The sequence below is a fragment of the Muscardinus avellanarius genome, assembly GCF_963383645.1.
Source record: "Muscardinus avellanarius genome assembly, chromosome: 11".
Taxonomy (NCBI): domain Eukaryota; kingdom Metazoa; phylum Chordata; class Mammalia; order Rodentia; family Gliridae; genus Muscardinus; species Muscardinus avellanarius.
This window is the reverse complement of record NC_137797.1, coordinates 94,748,383-94,767,522: the sequence shown is the minus strand read 5'-3', so window position 1 is coordinate 94,767,522 and position 19,140 is coordinate 94,748,383. Positions and strand designations below refer to the sequence as shown.

At 51.3% G+C, this 19,140-nt stretch overlaps 1 protein-coding gene across 1 annotated transcript in view; it reads left to right on the top strand.

The window, feature by feature from the left end:
• Positions 1–19,140, top strand: part of CACNA2D4 (calcium voltage-gated channel auxiliary subunit alpha2delta 4) — a gene marked incomplete at both ends in the record, with an annotated part of 119,909 nt that overhangs the window by 60,152 nt on the left and 40,617 nt on the right. Inside the window, 3 exons of the mRNA XM_080704954.1 lie at positions 8,820–8,915; positions 10,902–11,029; positions 14,562–14,642. Of these exons, the coding sequence (XP_080561080.1) occupies positions 8,820–8,915; positions 10,902–11,029; positions 14,562–14,642 (305 nt within the window). The remainder of the gene's footprint in view (positions 1–8,819; positions 8,916–10,901; positions 11,030–14,561; positions 14,643–19,140) is intronic.

The window sequence follows — 19,140 nt, the reverse complement described above, 5'->3', positions numbered from 1 at the left end:
GATCTCTGCTTGCCCGAGCTTATTTGCCTCACAAGCAACTGAGCTGGAAGCCAGAGTCCAGCCCGTAACCCGACCCTCCTGCAGAGAGCTGGACGACTGGCTGGGAGAGGAGCCGCCGTCTTCCTCTCCTCAAGTTCGGAGATGAACCACAGAGTCTTTTTAATACTGAAGAGCAAATGTTTTTAACCAGGGTGTGCATTAGGAAAGATGACCCGCCAGGTGTGGTGGCGCACGCTTGTAATCCCAGCATGCAGGAGGCGGAAACCGGGGGATCACGGTTTGTGGGCAGCCTCAGCTACTTAGTGAGGCCCTTTGCAACTAAGTGAGACCCTGTTTCAGCGCTAAAGAATGAGATCCTGTCATTTGCAATGATATGGATGAAACTAGAGGACATTAAAATATAACATTAGCCGGGCGTGGTGGCGCACGCTTGTAATCCCCGCGCTTGGGAGGCGGAGACAGGAGGATCCAGCTGGTTCGGAGCCAGCCTCGCTGGCTTAAGAGACTCTGTTTCCACATAAAAATGTTAAAAAATAGGTCTGGGAGTGTAGCCCGTGGGAGTGTATCCCGGAGGTAGAAGGGCTTCCAGGAACCCCAGTACCACCAAAAAAAAAAAAAAAAAAAAAAAAAAATATATATATATATATATATATATATATATAAACATTAAAATATAAAGACTAAAAAGTAGGACCAGGGGTGTAGCTCGAAGGTAGAATGCCCCTGGGTTCCATCCCCAGTACCACAAAAAAGGGAGGAGGAGGAGGAGGAGGAGGAGGAGAAAAGGAGGAGGAGGAGGAGGAGGAGGAGGAGGAGGAGGAGGAGGAGGAGGAGGAAATGACCCAGGCAGGGCATGGTGGCATATATCTGTAATCCCAGGACTTGGGAGACTGAGAAAGGAGGACCACAGGTTCAAAAATCAAATCAACAAGTAGAGAGACTCCCATCCACCTAGCGAGACCCTGTTTCAAAATAAAAGTAAAACAGAGCTGGGGTGTAGCTTGGAGATAGAATGCCCCTGGGTTCAATCCCCAGCATCACTAAATAAATAAATAAGACACAATTATATGCTTAGAAACTCCAAAAATATCTAACAGGAAAACTGCTAATATACTAAGAGAATTTAGTAAAGTAGTAGTTTATAATATCAACATTCAAAGATAAAAAAGAAGCCGGGCATGGTGACGCAAGCTTGTAATTTCAGCATTCAGGAGGCTGAGACAGGGGATCATGGTTCAAGGGCAGCCTCAGCTACTTAGGCCCTTTGCAACTCAGTGAGACCCTGTTTAAAAAAAATTTTTTTTTTAAATTAGGGCTGGGCATAGTAGTGCACACTAGTAATCCCCACACTTGAGAGGTGGAGACAGGAGGATCTTGCAGGTTCGAAGCCAGCCGTGCTGGCTTAAGAGACCCTGTTTCCAAATAAAAAAGTATAAAAATCGGTCTGGGAGTGTAGCCCGGAGGTAGAAGGGTTTCCAGGGACCCCAGTACCAACAACAACAAATAAATAAATAAAAGTAGGGCTGAAGGTGCAGCTCAGGGGTAGAATGCCCATAATTTCTATCCCCAGTACCACAAAAATAAATAAATAAATAAATAAATAAATAAATAAATAAATAAATAAATAAAAGAAGTAGCCAGGCATGGTGATGTACCCTTGTAATCCCAGCATTTAGGAGGCTGAGACAGAAGGATTGCAGGTTCGAGGACAGCCTCAGCTACTTAGTGAGGCCCTTTGCAACTCAGTGAGACCCTGTTTCAAAATAAAGAATAAAAAATAGGGCTGGGGGTGTAGGTCGAAGGTAGAATGCCCCTGGGTTCCATCCCCAGTACTGCAAAAAATAAAAAGAAACAAAGAAGAAGAAAGAAAGAAAGAGAGAGAGAGAGGGAGAAAGAAAGAAAGAAAGAAAGAAAGAAAGAAAGAAAGAAAGAAAGAAAGAAAGAAAGAATATAAAAGGCAGGTTTATTTAAAGTAGTAAAAATAAAATATATTAAAGTTATAAGACTATTACAAATATACAAGGAATACACTATAAGAACTGTCCAAAAACCTATATAGGGAAATTACGAAACACACTCGGAAGACACATAAGTAGCCTTGAGCACATGGGGAGACATACGGTGCTTCGTACAGGACGAACATCACAGCCACATTAATCCTCCCTGAGTTAGCCTATCAACCTAGTGCAGTTGTATCCTCTTGCACCCTGATAAATTGGTTAAAGTTTACTCAGAAGAGCGAGCAAAAGTAGGTAAAAATCTCTAGAAAACAGAAGCAATGAAGCAGGGATGGCCCAACCAAGACATGAAGACGTATCCCAAAACCGCTGCAATTCACGGGGCATGGTCCTGGCACGTGAAATGAAGGGCGGGCGCAGGAAACAGAACAGGGGAAAAGATGCTCACCTACACGTGTGCGGAGCCTTGGTCTCTGACAAAGCCTCGCGGCGCATCAGGGAGGGGAAGATGGACCTTTGAACGACTGGTTGGAGAGCCATCTGGAGAGTGATGAAACTGTGTTCTCTCCTTGCACCACACACCTGGATAAAATCCAAGTGACTCAGAGATTCAAATGTAAAAAAAAAAAAAAACCTGAAACCATGTAAGTACCAAAAGAAAACATGAGCCAGTTGTTCTAAAATCTAAGAGCAGAGAGACCTTTCCCACCATGACTCAAAATTCAAAAGCAACAAAGGAATGACTGATAAATTTAACAATATAAAAATGTTTGCAAGCCGGACTTGGTGGTGCACGCTTGTAACGCAGCATTCCCAGCATTCCCAGCATTCCCAGCATTCGGGAGGCTGAGACCAGAGGATCACGGTTCGCGGACAGCCTCAGCTACTTAGTGAGGCCCTCCGCAACTCAGTGAGACCCTGAATAAAAAATAGGGCTGGGGGTGTAGCCCAGAGGTCGAATGCCCCCGGGTTCCATCCCCAGGACTGAAAAAAAAAAAATGTTAACATGGCAAAAAGAAAATATCAGGGTGGAAAGACAAAAGACAAATGGGAAAAATGTTTGCAATGATAAAATAAAGGATTACTACCTCTTGGGTTATATATTCGTGATAAATAATTTTAAAAACAAAGACCAACCACTGTATATGAAAAGTGATTAAAAGATATGGATAGTTTGGAGAGAAAAATGCAAGTATATAATGCATATTATATACTTGCATTTTTAAACATATGATCAGCCTAGCCCATAAAAAAGAAATGCTCATTAAAACTATACCGAAGTTGTATTTCTCGCCCATCCAGTGAATAACCATTCAAGTTTGTCAGCAGGGACTGTTGATATTTGGCAAAACTAGATACGCATTTACTTTATAACCTATCGATCCCAGGGATACAGGAATCTATCCCAAAAATGCACTGACAAAAATATGAAGAGATATATACACAAGCTGTTCATCACCATTTCTAACTCTAAGAATTGGAAACTAAATGCCTATCAGGAGGAGGCTAGTTAAATAAACCATGGTAGAGCTACACAATGGAATATTATACGGTTGTAAGAATGAGAAATATCTATATATCCTGCTATGAAATTATCTCTAGTAACAGAGGAAAGTGTCTATGACCCCTATTGTTTATCTAAAAGGAAGAAATAAAATATATTGTCATAATTACTTACATATATATATATTATATATACATATATGTACACATTTTTTGTGGTACTGGGATGGAACCCAGGGGCCTCTACCTCTACTTATTTTATTTTTTATTTGGAAACAGGATCTCACTAAGTTGCTGAGAGCCTCACAGTAGCTGGGCTGACCTGGAACCTGTGATCCTCCTGTCTCAGCCTCCCAAGTATGGGGATTACAAGCATGCGCCACCACGCCCGGCTTGTTCTTCATTTCTTGACAAATTGCCACACTGTTTTCCAAGCAGCCATACCATTTTCCCAACAGCAATGCACTAGGATTTCAATTTCTCCACATCCCTCCCACCTTTGTTTTTTGTGCCTTGTTTTTTGTTTGTTTGTTTTAGTAGCCATCTTAGTGCACACAAGATAATGATTCTCTTTTGAGATTCAGGCACTACACTGGGTGTTTGGAATGAATAATCTTTTTTGGGGGGAGGGCGGGTCTGGAACCCAAGGGCATTTGACCTCCGAGCTACACCCCCTGCCCAATTTTTTATTCTTTATTTTGAAACCGGGTCTCACTGAGTTGCAGAGGGCCTCACTAAGTAGCTGAGGCTGTCCGCGAACCGCGTCCACCAGTCTCAGCCTCCCGAATGCTGGGATTACAAGCGTGCACCACCATGCTCAGCTGGAATGAATAATCTTTTAAAACTCACAGAATCATACTTAACTGAAGTACTTATATAAAGCTTTTTCCACTGAGAAGACTGGCCTTAGTGAACAGCCCAGGCCAAGCTGTGTGTGTGTGTGTGTGTGTGTGTGTGTGTGTGTGTGTGTTGCTAGTGATTAAGCCCAGGGACATTGCATCTCCAAGCTATACCCCAGCCCATTTTATTATTTTATTTGGAAATAGGGTCTCACCAAGTTGCTGAGAGCCTCACAGTGTTGCTAAGGCTGGCTTCAAACCTTCAATCCTCCTGTCTCAGCCTCCCAAGTACTGGGATTACAGGCTTGTGCCACCACACACACCTGGTTAAAGTGTGCACTTTCAGTGCTGGTCCTCATAGGATGAGCCCATGCCCCTTGGAGAAATGTGTGATTCCAAGACAGTAGCAGGAAATGCACAAACCTGAAACATCTGGTCATTCTAGGAAGTGAAACTATACTAAACACTAATGAGACTGTGCCAAAGTGATCCCAGAGCCAACCTGAAGGGGCTTTCAAGGTTGGGATCATGAGAGAAGGAAAAGAAATGGGTATGACAGGCCAAAACATGCTGAACATGTTCAGATCCTGGCTGCCGAGTCATACTAGGAAGAGAAAGAACCTCTCAGTCGTCTTTGAAGATGTTAAGAAAAAATGCATTCTAGCTGGGCATGGTGGCGCACGCTTGTAATCCCAGCATTTGGGAGGCTGAGACAGGAGTATCGCAGTTCATGGACAGCCTCAGCTACTTAGTGAGGTCCTCTGCAACTCAGTGAGACCTTGTTTCAAAATAAAGACTAAAAAACAGGGCTGGGTGTGTAGCTTGGAGGTAGAATGCTTCTGGGTTCCATACCCAGTACTGGAAAAAAAGTAAGAAAGAAAGAAAGAAAAAATGCATTCTAAAAAACTGGTACATAAAAAAAGTGTGACTTTTTTATCCTGTTTCTCCTGTGCAAATTGTATCACAGGATAACCAAATATTGACAACAGAACGTTTATTCTTTTATTTCAGATAAAAATAAGTTGTAGGCTGGGGATGTAGCTTATTGGTACAGTGCTTGCTTAGTATGCATGAGGCCCTTGGTTCTATTCAAAGTCCTGCAAAAAATACAAAATAAATAAGAATAAGATACAATATAAAAGAAATAAAGGAATGTACCTATTTTGCAACCCCGATCAATCAGCTCATGCCTCTTGAGGAGGAAATTGCCATCTGTGTATTAGTCACCTTTACATTACTGTAATAAAATACCTGAGGCCATTAATTTATGAAGAGAAAAGGTTTATTTGGCTCGCCATTTTAGAGGTCCCAGTTCAACCTCAGAGAGCTACATGGCTTTGGGCCTCTGGCAAGGGCAGGACATCATAGCAGAGCAAACCACAGAAGGAGACAGAGACAGAAAGAAAGAGACACACCAGGGTCCCACGGTCCCCTTTAAAGGCACACCCCCAAAGACCTAAAAACTCCCCACTAGGCCCCACCTCTTAAAGGCCCAGTGCCTCCCAATAGTACCCCCATGGGGACCAGGCCTTTAACTTATGGGCCTCTGAGAGAGATTCAGCCAAACCATAGCCACTTGAAAATTTCAAGCCTAAATCTAATCAGGTCCATAGTGCCATGTGCCAATGTATAAGAAATACAGTGGACAAAAGCATGTGCTAAAGAACACCAAAGCGTCACAATCAGCCAGATCCAGAGTGTGAGAAACTCCACAGGACAAATGACCTAGTTTGTTCAGCAAATAAATTGCTAGGAAAAGAGAAGGGAGGAGAGAGAAAAGGAATTAGGGTGAGAAACACTAATGGCTGCACCTGGCTCGGGAGCTTCTTCTGGGGCTGATAATACTGGCAAGCTCACGGTGGCCATGGTTGGGCAACGCAGTGCAGACACTAAAAACTATTAATGACACACTTTCACTAGGTGAATCGCGTGGCCTGTGAGTGATATCTTGATAAAGTCAGAGAAGACAGATTGAGGAGAGATATCGGCCAGTTGCAATATATAGACATTAGAGTCTGTTCCAACCAACCAAACAAAAAAACTTATGAGGCAACTGGATTATCTGATGTTATTAAAGAATTATGGGCTTTTTAAAAGATCTGATAATGGCATTGAAGGTTTAAAAAATTTTTTCATACACGCATGTGCACACACACACACACACACACACACACACACACAGTACTAGGGAATGGATCCAGGAGCATTCTACCTCCAAGCTATACCCACAATTCTTTTTTTTTCTTTTTTTTTTTTTTCTGAAACAAGGTCTCACTAGGTTGCTGAGAGTCTGATTTTGTTGCTAAGGCTGGCTTGAACCTGAGATCCTCCTATCTCCCAAGTACTGGAATAACAGGCTAGCACCACCATGCCTGGCTGATACACCCTCATATTTTAATGATACAAATTAAATTATTTGCTGATGAAATGTCTGGGACTTGCTTTAAAATAATCTAGGAGGCTATACATAAAACAGGACTGGCATGGCATGGTTACCCTTAAAGCGGAAATATGGTAAAGAGCTCATTGGACTTATGAATAGAGAATTGGGCCAGGATGCCTTTTAGAGCTACGCAGGCGCTGAGGTCCTCCCTCTAGGTCTGACTCAGTGGGTCTTTTGCAGGGTGCTGGCATCCATGATGTGTTTGAGCCCCTTGTGATACAGTGCCCAGCTTGTGGTTCACCTCTATAGCCCTGGAGTTGGGGGAAGGGGGCTACTGGAGTTTCCAGACTTTTTCCCCAGTGACTTTTCAGGCTTGAGATCCAGCGATTAGTCCAGGTCCAGTTCCACACTTGGACACTGCCCGGTGCCACAGCCTCCACAGCCCCTTCACCAGGATCAAAAATGCCCCTAGCCGGGTGTGATGGCGGACACCTGTAATCCCAATACTTGGGAGGCTGAGACAGGTTCGCAGCCAGCTTTAACAACTTAGTGAGACCCTTAGCAAGACCATGTTTTAAAATAAGAAATAAAATGAGGCTAGGGGTGTAGCTCAAAGGTATAAAGCCCCTGGGTTCAATCCCTAATACCAAAACTATTTATTATTATTATTATTATTATTATTATTATTATTATTATGGCCCTTGGAGAGGTTTTAATGCCACCCACCTTTACTCATGGAACCCCACAGACCCAGACACCAAAAGAGACTGGGTAGCAGCCTTCCAGAAACTGAGCAAAGGACTAGAATGGTAGCAGAGTCAGAAGCCACGCCCTAGCCAGGTGTGGTGGCACACCCTTGTAATCCCAGCATTCGGGAGGCTGAGACTGGAGGGAGGATTGAGGTTCTCGGACAGCCTCAAGCACTTAGTAAGGCCCTCTGCAACTCAGTGGGACCTGTTTCAAAATAAAAATAAGCTGGGCGTGGTGGCACATGCTTGTAACCCCCACACTTGGGAGGCTGAGACAGGAGAATCACACGGGTTCGAAGCCAGCCTCAGCTACTTAGTGAGGCTCTCAGCAACTTAGTGAGACCCTGTTTTCAAATAAAATATAAAACAGGTCTGGGAGTGTAGCCCAAAGGTAGAAGGTCCCTGGGTTCCATCCCTAGTACCACAAAAAAATAAATAAAAATAAAAAATAAAAAATAGGACTGGGGGTGTTGCTCGGAGGTAGAACGCCCTGCCAAGCTCCTGCCGCCATGCTCACAGCCGATGGCGTTGAGAAAAGAAAGAAAACGGATTCCACTATAGTCACCTAATTGACTTTTCTTCTTTTAAAACTTGTGGGCCAGGAGTGAAGCCTGCTGGGGCTTGTCTCAGGTGGATGCAGACAGTGCCCCCACCTCCCACCTCCCCATCACAGGGAAATGAGTGGGAAGCATCTTGTAACTGAAGATACGGACACGCTGGTCACAAGAAGTGACCCGTCCACGGGTCCCGGGACATAATCTGCCTTTCCTCTTTCTCTCCCTTCCACACCCAACTTCCCCCAAAGCCAGAGGAACAAATGAGAGGCTAGACCTGACGGAGCAGACAGGCAGGGGCCCCGGAGCCCACGTAAAGAGGAAAGGCGCTGCCTAGAAGCTGGGGGACCTCGTGTAACAAGGGGTGCCCAATATATTCATGCAACTGCCTTAGACCTTGGCTTGCCTAAAAGTTTCCCCTGAGCTGGATGCAGTGGGCCATTCTTGTAATCCCAGTACTTGAGAGGCCGAGACAGGAGCATCCCAGGTTCAAGGTCAGCCTCAGCAACTTAGTGAGAACTTGTTTCAAAATTAAAAAAAACACACACACAACTTTTAAGGGTTAGGGATGTAGCTTGCAGGTAGAACGCCCCTTGGTTCAATCCAAGGGAGGGAGAAAGGGAGGAAAAGAGGTAGGGAGGGAGAGAGGGAGAGAGGGAAGGAAGGAAGGAGGAAGAGAAAGAAAGGGAGGGAAGAAGTTTCCCCTAAACCAAGTTGGCCACAAGCTGGGAGAGGCCTAAAAAGTTCTGCAGTCTCCCTCAAGCGCTCTGTGAGCCACTCAGGGACCTGCCGTGTTCCCGTTGTGGTCACAGCTTCTGCTTTGTCTGCCTCAGTGAGCCAGAGCATGGAGTGGACATGGCCTTCCTGGGCACCCGGGCCGGCCTCCTCAGAAGCAGCTTATTCGTGGGCTCCGAGAAGGTCTCTGACAGGTGAGTCCTGCTGGCCACTGCAGGGCGGGGAAGGGCGGGACCCTCGGCGTTACTGTGGCACGTGGTTGGACAGAGACTGGGGCTCCGTGCACTGGATCCTGAGAGTCCGGAGGGGGCAGGAGAGTTGAGTTCACACACTGAAAATAAAAGAAATATCCGTTCCATCCTGGCTTAGACACGTCCTGGAGGTGTCCCCGAGAGAGGACAGAAGCTGGGCTGGGCAGGGAGGAGAGCAGCCGAGATCTTGGGGAGGGCCTAGGCGGGAACCCCGAACTTGCTTTCCTCTCTAGGTCCAGCTGTGTGATGGGCCAAGACCCCTCCTTGGTAGACATGTCGCCACCGCCCTGGGGGAGAGGGGCACGGGCTTCCTGGGGCTCCATCCACAGGCTTCTCCCCAGGGCAGCGTTATGAACAACCCGCTCCCTAGCTTCTCGTGGGTTGGTAATTCTCTCTCAAATCTGATAGTATGCCAGGCCCATCCCCACGGGGCTCGGGAGGCTAGGGTGTCTACGTCAGCGGCTCCCTCTGACCCCTCCCAGGGAGCATGGACCATGCAGAGGTCGTTTGGGTGTGACCACTGGGGGAGGCGAGGGTGCTGCTGCACAGTCGACCGAAGCTGGAGGCGCTGCTGAACACCCCACGATGCACAGGACGGCACCCACGATGATGATCTGGTCCCCAATTCCGCTAGTGTGGCGTTGAGAAACCCTGCCCTAAGCAAAAGCCAGATCCTGAGAGAAGTGTGTTGGGGACTGGGTACTGCCCCCCCATACCTTCCCCCTGGGTGCTGCTGCCGAGGGAGGGCAGGAGCCAGAGGAGGGGCAGGCGAGGGGGCAGGGCCACCTGCTGCACCCTAGATTCAGAGAGGCAGGTGGGAGCCCCCAGGTGCCTGGAGAGCGGCAGAGGGGCCGCTTGGACTTGACCTCACCGTCCTCGTCTCCCACCCACTCGCTACTCCTCTTGCCAAATCCAAGCACACCCAGGCACGGAGCGCCATCTTTGAGCTTCTTCCAGGACTCTGACAAATCCACACTTGCTAAGCAAAGCTGAGGCTTTCTAGGAAAACAGAAGAAGTTGCTCTTCCCTCTCCTCCCTTCCTCCTTCCTCCTCTTCCCACTCCCCCTCTGTCCTGAGAGAGGGAGAAAGAAGGGAATGGCTGGCTGCCTCGATGACGCCAGCACCCCTCGAAGGCCTCTGAGGACGGGTGCCCTCCCTGGACCTCCCCGGGCCTCTGCCTCCCCAGCCACAGCTGCCGTTCCTGGCCGCAGGTGCACCGTGCAGCCCCGGAAGGCTCCCTCCACCCAGATCCCGATGTGATTGGCAGCCCAGGAATTGTGCAGTGAGCCAGGTCAGCTTCTGGAATATGCAAACCCATCACTCTCCAAATCAAATCTCTGGAGATGAGCCACAGCCTTTGTGTAATCTCCCACCCCCACCCAGCTTCTCCCTGCCTCGCAGCCGGCTTCTGGACCAACACTCCTTCTGTGGGCTGCTGGGCCGTTGAGGGAATGCAAAACCATAATTAGCAAGGTAGAGCTGCTCAAAGGAGAGCCTAGAGGCAATCCTAGAACCTACAGGCGTCGGCTTTTGGAGTCACCACGTGGGGGGCAATTTGTGCCCCTCTATTAGTACAGTGATTGAATTGGCTATAATTTCCTTGTTCAGTCATGCCAGGGAGCCAGACAAGAAAAAATTAGGCCACACCCAAAAGAAAGAAAGCCTGCGGGCACGAGGGCCTGCATACTCCCTCCTAGCAGAGACCTGATGCCTCTTCCAGCTGCTAATGGGCTGTCAGATGCAACATCACTTCTAGAAAAAGTAGACATAGCTGGGAGCAGTGTCTGGGGTGACAGTGTTGAGGGACTGCTTCTTTCTATCTACTTATCAGCAACGTCACCAAAACAGGAGGGACTGGCTCGCCTGGCTCAGCCAAGATGACCTTCTATGTCCCCAGATTTGGAGGAGGTGCCATCTTTCTCTTTGCAGAAAGTTTCTGACCCCCGAAGACGAGGCCAGCGTGTTCACCATGGACCGCTTCCCTCTGTGGTATCGCCAGGCCTCTGAGCAGCCCGCTGGCAGCTTCGTCTTCAACCTGCGCTGGGCAGAGGGGCCAGGTAACCCACACCCCCGTTCTCTGGGGCCGGGCGGGGTGGGGTGCTCCTCCTCCTACCACGCCCTTGGTGGGAAATGGGGATGCGTATGGGTCAGACCATCCTGAGCCCAGGCTTCCCTCCCGACCGTCCCTCCTGGCCCACATTAGCCACTGAGAAAGCTCCTTCCCACGCCACGGTCCTTGTGAAGAGTGTAGGGCTGGTCATTTTATGTACCAACAATCAAAGTTGGTATTGAAAGCCGGGTGTGGTGGTACCCACTTGTAATCCCAGCATTTGGGAGGCTGAGACAGGAGGATTATGGTTCGCGGACAGCCTCAGCAACTTAGCGAGGCCCTCTGCAACTCAGTGAGACCTGTTTCAAAATAAAGAATAAAAACTAGGACTGAGGGCGTAGCTCAGAGGTAGAATGTCCCGGGATTCCATCCCTAGCACTGAAAAAAAAAAAAAAAAAAAAGTTGGCATTAAAGACTCCAGCACAGAATAAAGGAAAAAGATTGAACCCCAAAGTCAAGAGAACAGGATACTAGCCCAAATTCCAAATATGAAATCAGAAGGGTCACTCACTAAGATTCTTCTATTTCTTAAAATCTGAGTGTCTTTGAAAGTTTCTTAAACCACCCAAAAGGAAAGAAAGTACCAGACTTCCTCTTGTTGGAGCATGGCTGTCGCTGGGCCCACTGTAGCTCTTTCCAAACGGAAAGAACACAACCTGGTCTCTGCCCCCCTGGGAGCAAGGCGCCCAGGTGTGAGGAAGGCAGGCAGGAGCCAGCCACTAAAGCCCTACAAGGACTAGGACCAGGACTCCCAGCACCGGGCCCAGTTCCCAGCCCAAGGTCCCACTCAGGAAAATGGCTAAGAAAAGGCAAATTAAGGGAGTCTCTCTGAGCTCTGAGGGAATCACACATGGTTAGAATCAAGAGGGACCTTGCATAACACTGCTTCCTACCCTTTGACTTCACTTGGAATCACTATGACCCAGAGCAGGTGAGGGGCCCATCTGGGGCTCCAAGTGTATATGGCAGACCCAGCTCTACACCAGCTCTGGATGGGAAAACCCAGCCCAGGACCAAGGAGCTGAAGGCCCAGAAAGAAGCCACAGTGTGGATGGGGCAGGCGGGAGGTGGCAGGAGCGGCAGACTGGGGGTCGACTTGCTAAGAAGGCGCTTGGACCACCCCTTCCAGGGTCCCTTCTACCGAAGGCTTCCAACCAGCACTTCTGCCAAAACCATCGCAGGCTTGATGGTGGAGAGCTGCCCGCAGCCGCCGCTCGCTCCCCTGCAGGTCCTCGCCACCAATAACTAACGTGCTTTACAGAGCAGCTGGATAACTCATTCAGACTGCATGACTCCTTGAGATAAGTGTCATCACCCCTCATCTTACGCAGGAAAATCCCAGGCTCAGAGAGGTGCTGGCCCAAGATCTCACAGCAAAGGGGGCCACAAAGCAGACCAGAACCAGGGTCGCCTCGCTCTAGTTCAGGCTGTTTTCCCACACTGAGGTGGGAAGAAGAGAGAGGAAAGAGCCGTTCTTATTCCCGTCACAAGCCAGGGTCCCCTTCCCACACGGCCCACTCAGAGGCAGAGAAGCCAGCTCCTCCTCCCTAGCTTGTACAGATGGGTCCCTTAGGAATGTCCCCGGGGCCCTGGGGATGTTCTCTGATGGAGGCCTGCTTATTGCCCCCTGTGATGGTGACAGGCTCTGGGCTTGCTGGGGCCTGCTGGGGGAGAAGGAAGGGGAAGAGAGGAGGCTTGCGGGAGGAGGAGGAGCGTCCCACACCCGCTGCCTTGCTCAGTTCAGCACAAACTCAGGCCACGTGGACCTCTGTGCAGGCCCATCCACCCCCAAAAGATAGAAAACAAGGCTTTCGCTCTAATGGGGAGGGACCCTGAGAAGGCGGTGGAGGGGCGGGGCTCCTGTCTCTCCCAGCGGAGGCTGGCGCTCGGCCCAACCTACCGAACTGCCTTTTGCAGTGAGCACCTGAGGAAACCCCAGCGCCCAGCAGATGCCCCGGTGGCTCTGGCCGCCCCTCCTCCTACCACAACCTCTGCACCCATCCGCCAGCACTCGTGCCCTGCTCATCCACCCCAGTTGCGGGGCCAGGCGCCCATTGTGACCTGAGCCTCTGAGCTGGGGGGGTTCTCAGAACTGATATTGGCCCCAGAGACCGTGTCAGGAGGGCCCCCAACGCCGCATGCAGTGTTTCCCACAAGCAATGGCAGGCTGGAGCCCACGCCCAGCAGCTTTGTCCTGCAAAGCCAGCTGCAGCGCCCGGGATGCTCCAGGGAGCCGGCACATTGGCATCTCCTAGACAGCTCTAGAAGCAAGATGGGGAGGCTGGCTTCTGTCTCCTGCAGCCTCCAACTTGAACATCATGAATCTCCAGAGTCGAGGACCGTTCCTAGAATCCGGGTGTAATTTTAGATTTCCGTGAGATAGTTGATGACAGCGAGGTTGATGGGTAATTGCAAGGATCGAGCCGACATAAGAAACCAGTGGTTAAGTCGCATCAGACTGACAGTGTTTGGTGACAATCTCCACGCCGGCTTGCCAGGGGCTGTTGGTTTGAGGTGGCGTAGGCCGCCAGCGGCTTCTGACAACACAGGACAGCACGCGTTTTGCCTCTGTTCTGGGTTCTTAGTAACGGCATTAGACCTGGAGACGAGAGTGCTTTGAAAAGGGAATCCAGGGCCATCCAAGGACGGACGGAAATTAAGAAGCCCAAGGTCATAGAGTAGCCTACCTCCACCCCAGAGCCAGAAGTTCTGTTTTAACATAGAGCTGCAATCACTCTAAACCCTGCACTGCCGGTGACCCGATTCTCCTGCAAGAAGTGGGTAAAGCAACTCAAGGCAGCCCTCTCGCCTTCAGGAGGCTGGCAGAATGTTCCAGAAGTGCAGAAACAAGACAGGCAGCGGAGGTGGCGAGGGCGGCTTGGCCACCACCAGTTAGGATTTATGAGGCACCTGGATGTGTCAGACGCTGTCTAGCCTTCTGGGTGGCTGGTCCTGAATGGGGCTGTTAGTGTCACGTCTGACTCATGATGACCCATAAATAGCAACCCACGGTCCCCAGCACCCAGTCCTGGAGCGCGGGCTGTCCCTCCACTCAGAAGAGGCATCTGCTGCGGCGCCAGGGGATGCAGTGAGGTGACCACAGGACCCTGCCCTCCCGCCTGCATTAGTCAAGGAGTATCACCCTTTTTTTTCCCCCCAGTACTGGGGATGGAACCCAGGAGCATTCTACCTCCGAGCTACACCTCCAGCCCTATTTTTTATTCTTTATTTTGAAACAGGGGCTCACTGAGTTGCAAAGGGCCTCACTAAGTAGCTGAGGCTGTCCGCAAACCACCATCCTCCTATCTCAGCCTCCCAAATGCTGGGATTACAAGCGTGCACACACACCCCCACCGCCTTCTCGGCACCATATTTATATTCATTTTTCTAGTCCAAGAAGGGAGCAGGGCTCAGCCTGCTCCAAGCACTGATCTTCCCCAGGTGCTGAGAAAGTGACGATCTCGTTTTCATTTCCCCAGACAATCCGGGTGAGCCGGTGGCGGTCACAGCGAGCACGGCCGTAGCAGTGACAGTGGACGAGAAGACAGCCATTGCCGCAGGTAGGAGCAGCCGTGCGTGCCGCCGCCGGGAAGTAGGGAGCCAGGGGCCAGAATTAGCACCTGTTGAGAGCAGGAGGACCCTGCGTGTGGCCGGCCAGGGCACAGCACCCCAGCTGTAAGTTTTCTCAGGTGAAACATGAGGAGGAGAGAAGTGGAATCTTTCAAAGCCATTTTGTTTATAAAACAGAAGAAATACTTAGATCTAAAAGAATTCATGAAGCAAGCAAAATGAAGCCCAGAGAGGTTGAGAGGTTTACTCAAGGTTATACAGCAGAAGCTGCAACTCAGGCCTGGCTTCCCTCTTCCTTCTGTGGCCTGGGGCTCTGAAAGGGACTTGTGACTGGGCTCTCTAAAGCGCAGTGTGTGTGTCCAGCCTCTAGGGGGCACTGTGGAAACGTCCCCCAAGCACTTTCCCAACTAGTCCTGGAGCGACCTAATGAAAACACTGGGCTCCATTTCACAGATGAGCAAACTGAGGCACAGAAAAGTTAATTGCCCAAAGTGTCATAGATAATAATTAATAAAGTTAGAATTTGAATTGAGACCGCCTCTCTTTAAAGCCCAGGGTCGCTGTTGCCATGGTTTGCCCCAGCTTGTAGATTGAAAGCACCTAGTGACCTTCAGAAGTTCCCCTAACTGTCGTTTCTTGGTGCCTAAAATCATCCTTGGTACTTCTGCCTCGTCTGAGAACTCTGAGACCTCTGTGATAAAGCCTCCTGGTGTTGTCTTTGGTGTTCCTGACCCAGCTGTGCTCTGAACAGTTGTGGATCTCCTGGGCACTCAGCCCTCGTGGTCCATCAGCCTGGCCGTGGGTCGCCTGTCCCGTACCCCAGGCCCTGGCCAGGTGGGAGGCCTCCAGTGGCCAGGCTGGGACCGCACAGGCAGGGCTGGGCACATCCTCAGGCTGAGCAACTCGGGCAGAAGGTGGGAGAAGCGGGCTGGGCTCAGTCTTCTGGCCCCAGAGAAGCGCAGGTCGGCTGCTTCTGCTCTGGGCTGAGAGGTGGAGACAGGGGCCCTGTCTGGTGCTGCTCCGCACCATCAATAGGAAGTCTTGCATCCTCTGCAAGCTGGAGCCAGCCAGGCGCCCAGAAGGACTTAAGACACGCCTTTCTTCCTGCAGCCCATGGCGCGCTAATCCCAGGCGCATTCCCAGGCCAAACCCCAAGCCCTAAAGGCCACCCTGTGGACCGAGCGGGGGCCAAACCTGCCCTGCCCTCCTGCCCCACTGTAGCCCTCTCGGCTCCTGAAGGCCCGGGGAGGAAAAGGGACACGGGCCAGGCTGCCGGCTGTGCTTTCCCGCACTCTCCAATTATTTGATATCATTTTTAACTCAGGGCTGAATTAGAGCCGTGAGGGGTTGCCATAGAAACCATGTCCCAGTGCTTCTGGTTTAACTCGCTGCAGACAATCGCTCTGACGCTCCGGGGCGCGCGCGCGCGGATGTGACAGGAAAAGAATGTGGCACTGCAGACCTGACACGGCAAAAATTTTTTTTCTTTTAATCTCATTTTGTAATTTCCTCTCCCTGACCTGTGGCTCAGCCTCCCTGATCCTGGGATGCTGGGGCCTGTAGCTCGAGGAGGAGAAGGTGGAGTGCTCACTGTCCCTGGAGACTGGGGGCCCCGTGTGCGTGTGCGCTCTGGGCGTGGGGGCGTACGGGGTCTGTGAGGCAGGCTGACACGGTGTACTGAGCGAGGGGGCAGATGAAAGGAGACCCTGGGCCTCAGACAGATGCAGCTTCACGCTCCCTGTAGGTGACGTGCACCACACCGCCGCTTACGCAGAACAGGTGGGCAGGGGGTCCTTGCGATGCCCCCGCAGGGGATTTTTAATAGCTTATTCAGAATGTCTAGAAGGACAACTTTTTGGTCGGCATCCATGATTCTCCACATCCTCCAGTCCCTGGCTGAGAAATACGGTCAAGCATCATGACAACGGGGTGCTTCTCAGAAGCAGAATGTGTTTCTCTAGCTGCTGGGTCTCCAGCAAGTCCTGTAAGATGTCCATGCCCCAGCACAGAGGCCTTTCCTGCTGTCCTGAGAGGGTCTGCCCGGTACAGGCCCAGCCTTCAGGCCTTTGCGTTGCTCCCTCTGGGAACCATGACTTTTTTTTTTTTTTTGAGGGGGTACTGGGGATTGAACCCAGGAGTGCTATACTCCTACAACCCCCGTCCATTTTGTTTTTCATTTTGAGACAGGGTCTCACTAAGTTGCTAAGGCTGGCCTCAAATTTATGATCCTCCTGCCTCAGCCTCCCAAGTACCGGGATTACAGGTTTGCATAGCTGGCCTGGCAGAGGAGGGGGAATAATGACATTTAAACAACACATATATGCATTACAAAGACCTGTGGGGGAACCACAGGGGCTGAGGGGGAAGGGTGTGCAATCCAATCCAGCTTGGAGAAGACCTCTCTTTGGCCATTACAAAGATTAGGGCTGATTGCCTCCAGTTCAGGTGGACCACCCTTTCCTGCCATAATATTGAGCTAAACTACAAGAAAGGGAACCCAATGGCTCCCTTCTAGCTGGAGTTTGCTCCTGGCTGGCCCCTCGCCCACATGAAAGCTCCCGGGAGGAGAAGGCACCTGCTTTGTCCCTGAAGACCGATGAAGCGCACAGCTGGGCCCCAGAGGTGGCCGGCCGCAGTGACCCTGTTCCTGCGGCCTCTCCTCGGTCCCCTGCTCTCCCCTCCACCTGCTGGGCCAAGGGCGATATCCTGCTTGTAAGCTCCCAGTGTGGTCGGCTCCTGCCGAGCATCAGTCTTGAAAGGCCAAGATGGCGGGCCAGGGGGTGTGGCTCAGTGATAAAGCGCTTGCCCAGCACATATGCGTGAGATCCCCGGTTCAATCCCCAACACCATTAAAAAAAAAAAAAAAAAAAAGCCTGGCTGTTGAAAGGCCAAGATGGTAATGGGTTAAACGGGGCTCCAATAAACGCCGTCAACCCTTAGGAGAGTCAACAAAACCCAGTCAGCGGAGAAGCCCCTCAAACTGCCCTCCCTACCTCCTGGGACCCTGGGCGAACACAGGCCTCTCGCCACGTGAGCCCATCTGCCCTTAACTGCCAGGTTGGATTCCGTCAAGTCAGGGTGGCTGAGCACCCCAGGGTGTGGGGCCAGGGTGCATCTCCAGCTGCAGAAAGCACCCTGAGGCCCTCGTTTCCAGACCGGCAGGCCAGAGCGTGGGCAGGTTTAAAATCACAGCTCGGCGGTGCCCCGAGCTGGCTGCGCTCAGCCACAGGCCCTATCCTAATCCAGGACACTGCCTCCTCTTCTCTCCTGGCGATCCCTGAGGCCCGGGGAGGCCCCCATCTGTCCATGCAGCTCTGTGCATCGGGGTGACGTCCCTGTGCACCTCGCCCTGCTGCCTGGGGACCGGAAACATGTCTCCCAGCACCCACGTCCCCTTCCCACCCAAGGAAACCAGGAAGTACATAGGAAAATACAGTCTTTATTGGTCTTCTGAAACAACAAACCAGAAATATAATTTTGCCTTTAAAAATCTTCTGCCTCAGGCTAAAGATACCGGCATTGACAACACCCTCCCCTCCCCCCAATCCCTTTAGAATTCCCAGCTCTGGCATCTGTCCACAAGCCAGAAAAGGAAGGAAGACTGGATCCCCACCTAGGGGAAACATGTGACCCCATAAGCAGCTGGTGCCCTCCACCTGCCTGCTGGAGAATGACCTTCTGGAAGGTTCTCCACACCCCACCCACCACACTCTTCGAGTAGGCGCCCTCCTGCTGTGTCCTCCCTTCTTCCAGTGTTCTGGAGGGCCTCTTCCTGTGCCCAACACCCAGGGCCCCATCACAGAGCCAGCGTGGCAGCCCCGGGCCTGCGTCCAGCAGCAGGAGACCCCGGGGCCCACCAGACCTCAGGCTCCCGAGGGAGGGGGGCAGCCTTGACAGGGAGACAGTGACCCTGAACCCCGCACACCCGGAGGCAGGTGTCTCTGTCCCAGACAGGACCCCTGGCCCACTCTGATTTGGACCCCAGTCCAGGTGCCATTAAAAGCTCCAGGGATCCGTACTAAGCAGACAGACCCGTGGGAAAGGAAGGCCCGACAAGCAAGGGCTCCGAGCAGAAGGTGCTGTCCGGTCCTGCTCCCAGAGTCTGTTAAGGATGCACTGGCTGCCAGTGAGCCTCGTGAGCTCACTGCACTGCCCCGCCTCCCCGAGAGGGACCCACAATCCCAGAGCACAGCCCGTCCCAGCCCCAGGCTCAGGGCAGAAGATGCTGGGGAGGGAGGGGTCCAGAGGGTGGAGGGGTGCAAGGCCCCCTCATGCTGCGGGTGTGGAATTGGCAGGTGTCTCCGTGGGCCTAGCAGTAAGGATGCACTCAGAATTCTCACGGAAACACCCAGTGGCGTGTGGCTGGGCTCTCAGGAGGCTGCCATCCACACCCCCAGCAGCTCCAGGCCTCTGGGCTGAGGTCCCTGGAAAACCCAGCAGGAGAGGTGTGAGTGGGTTGCCATAGTGACGGGCAGGCTCATCCAGCAG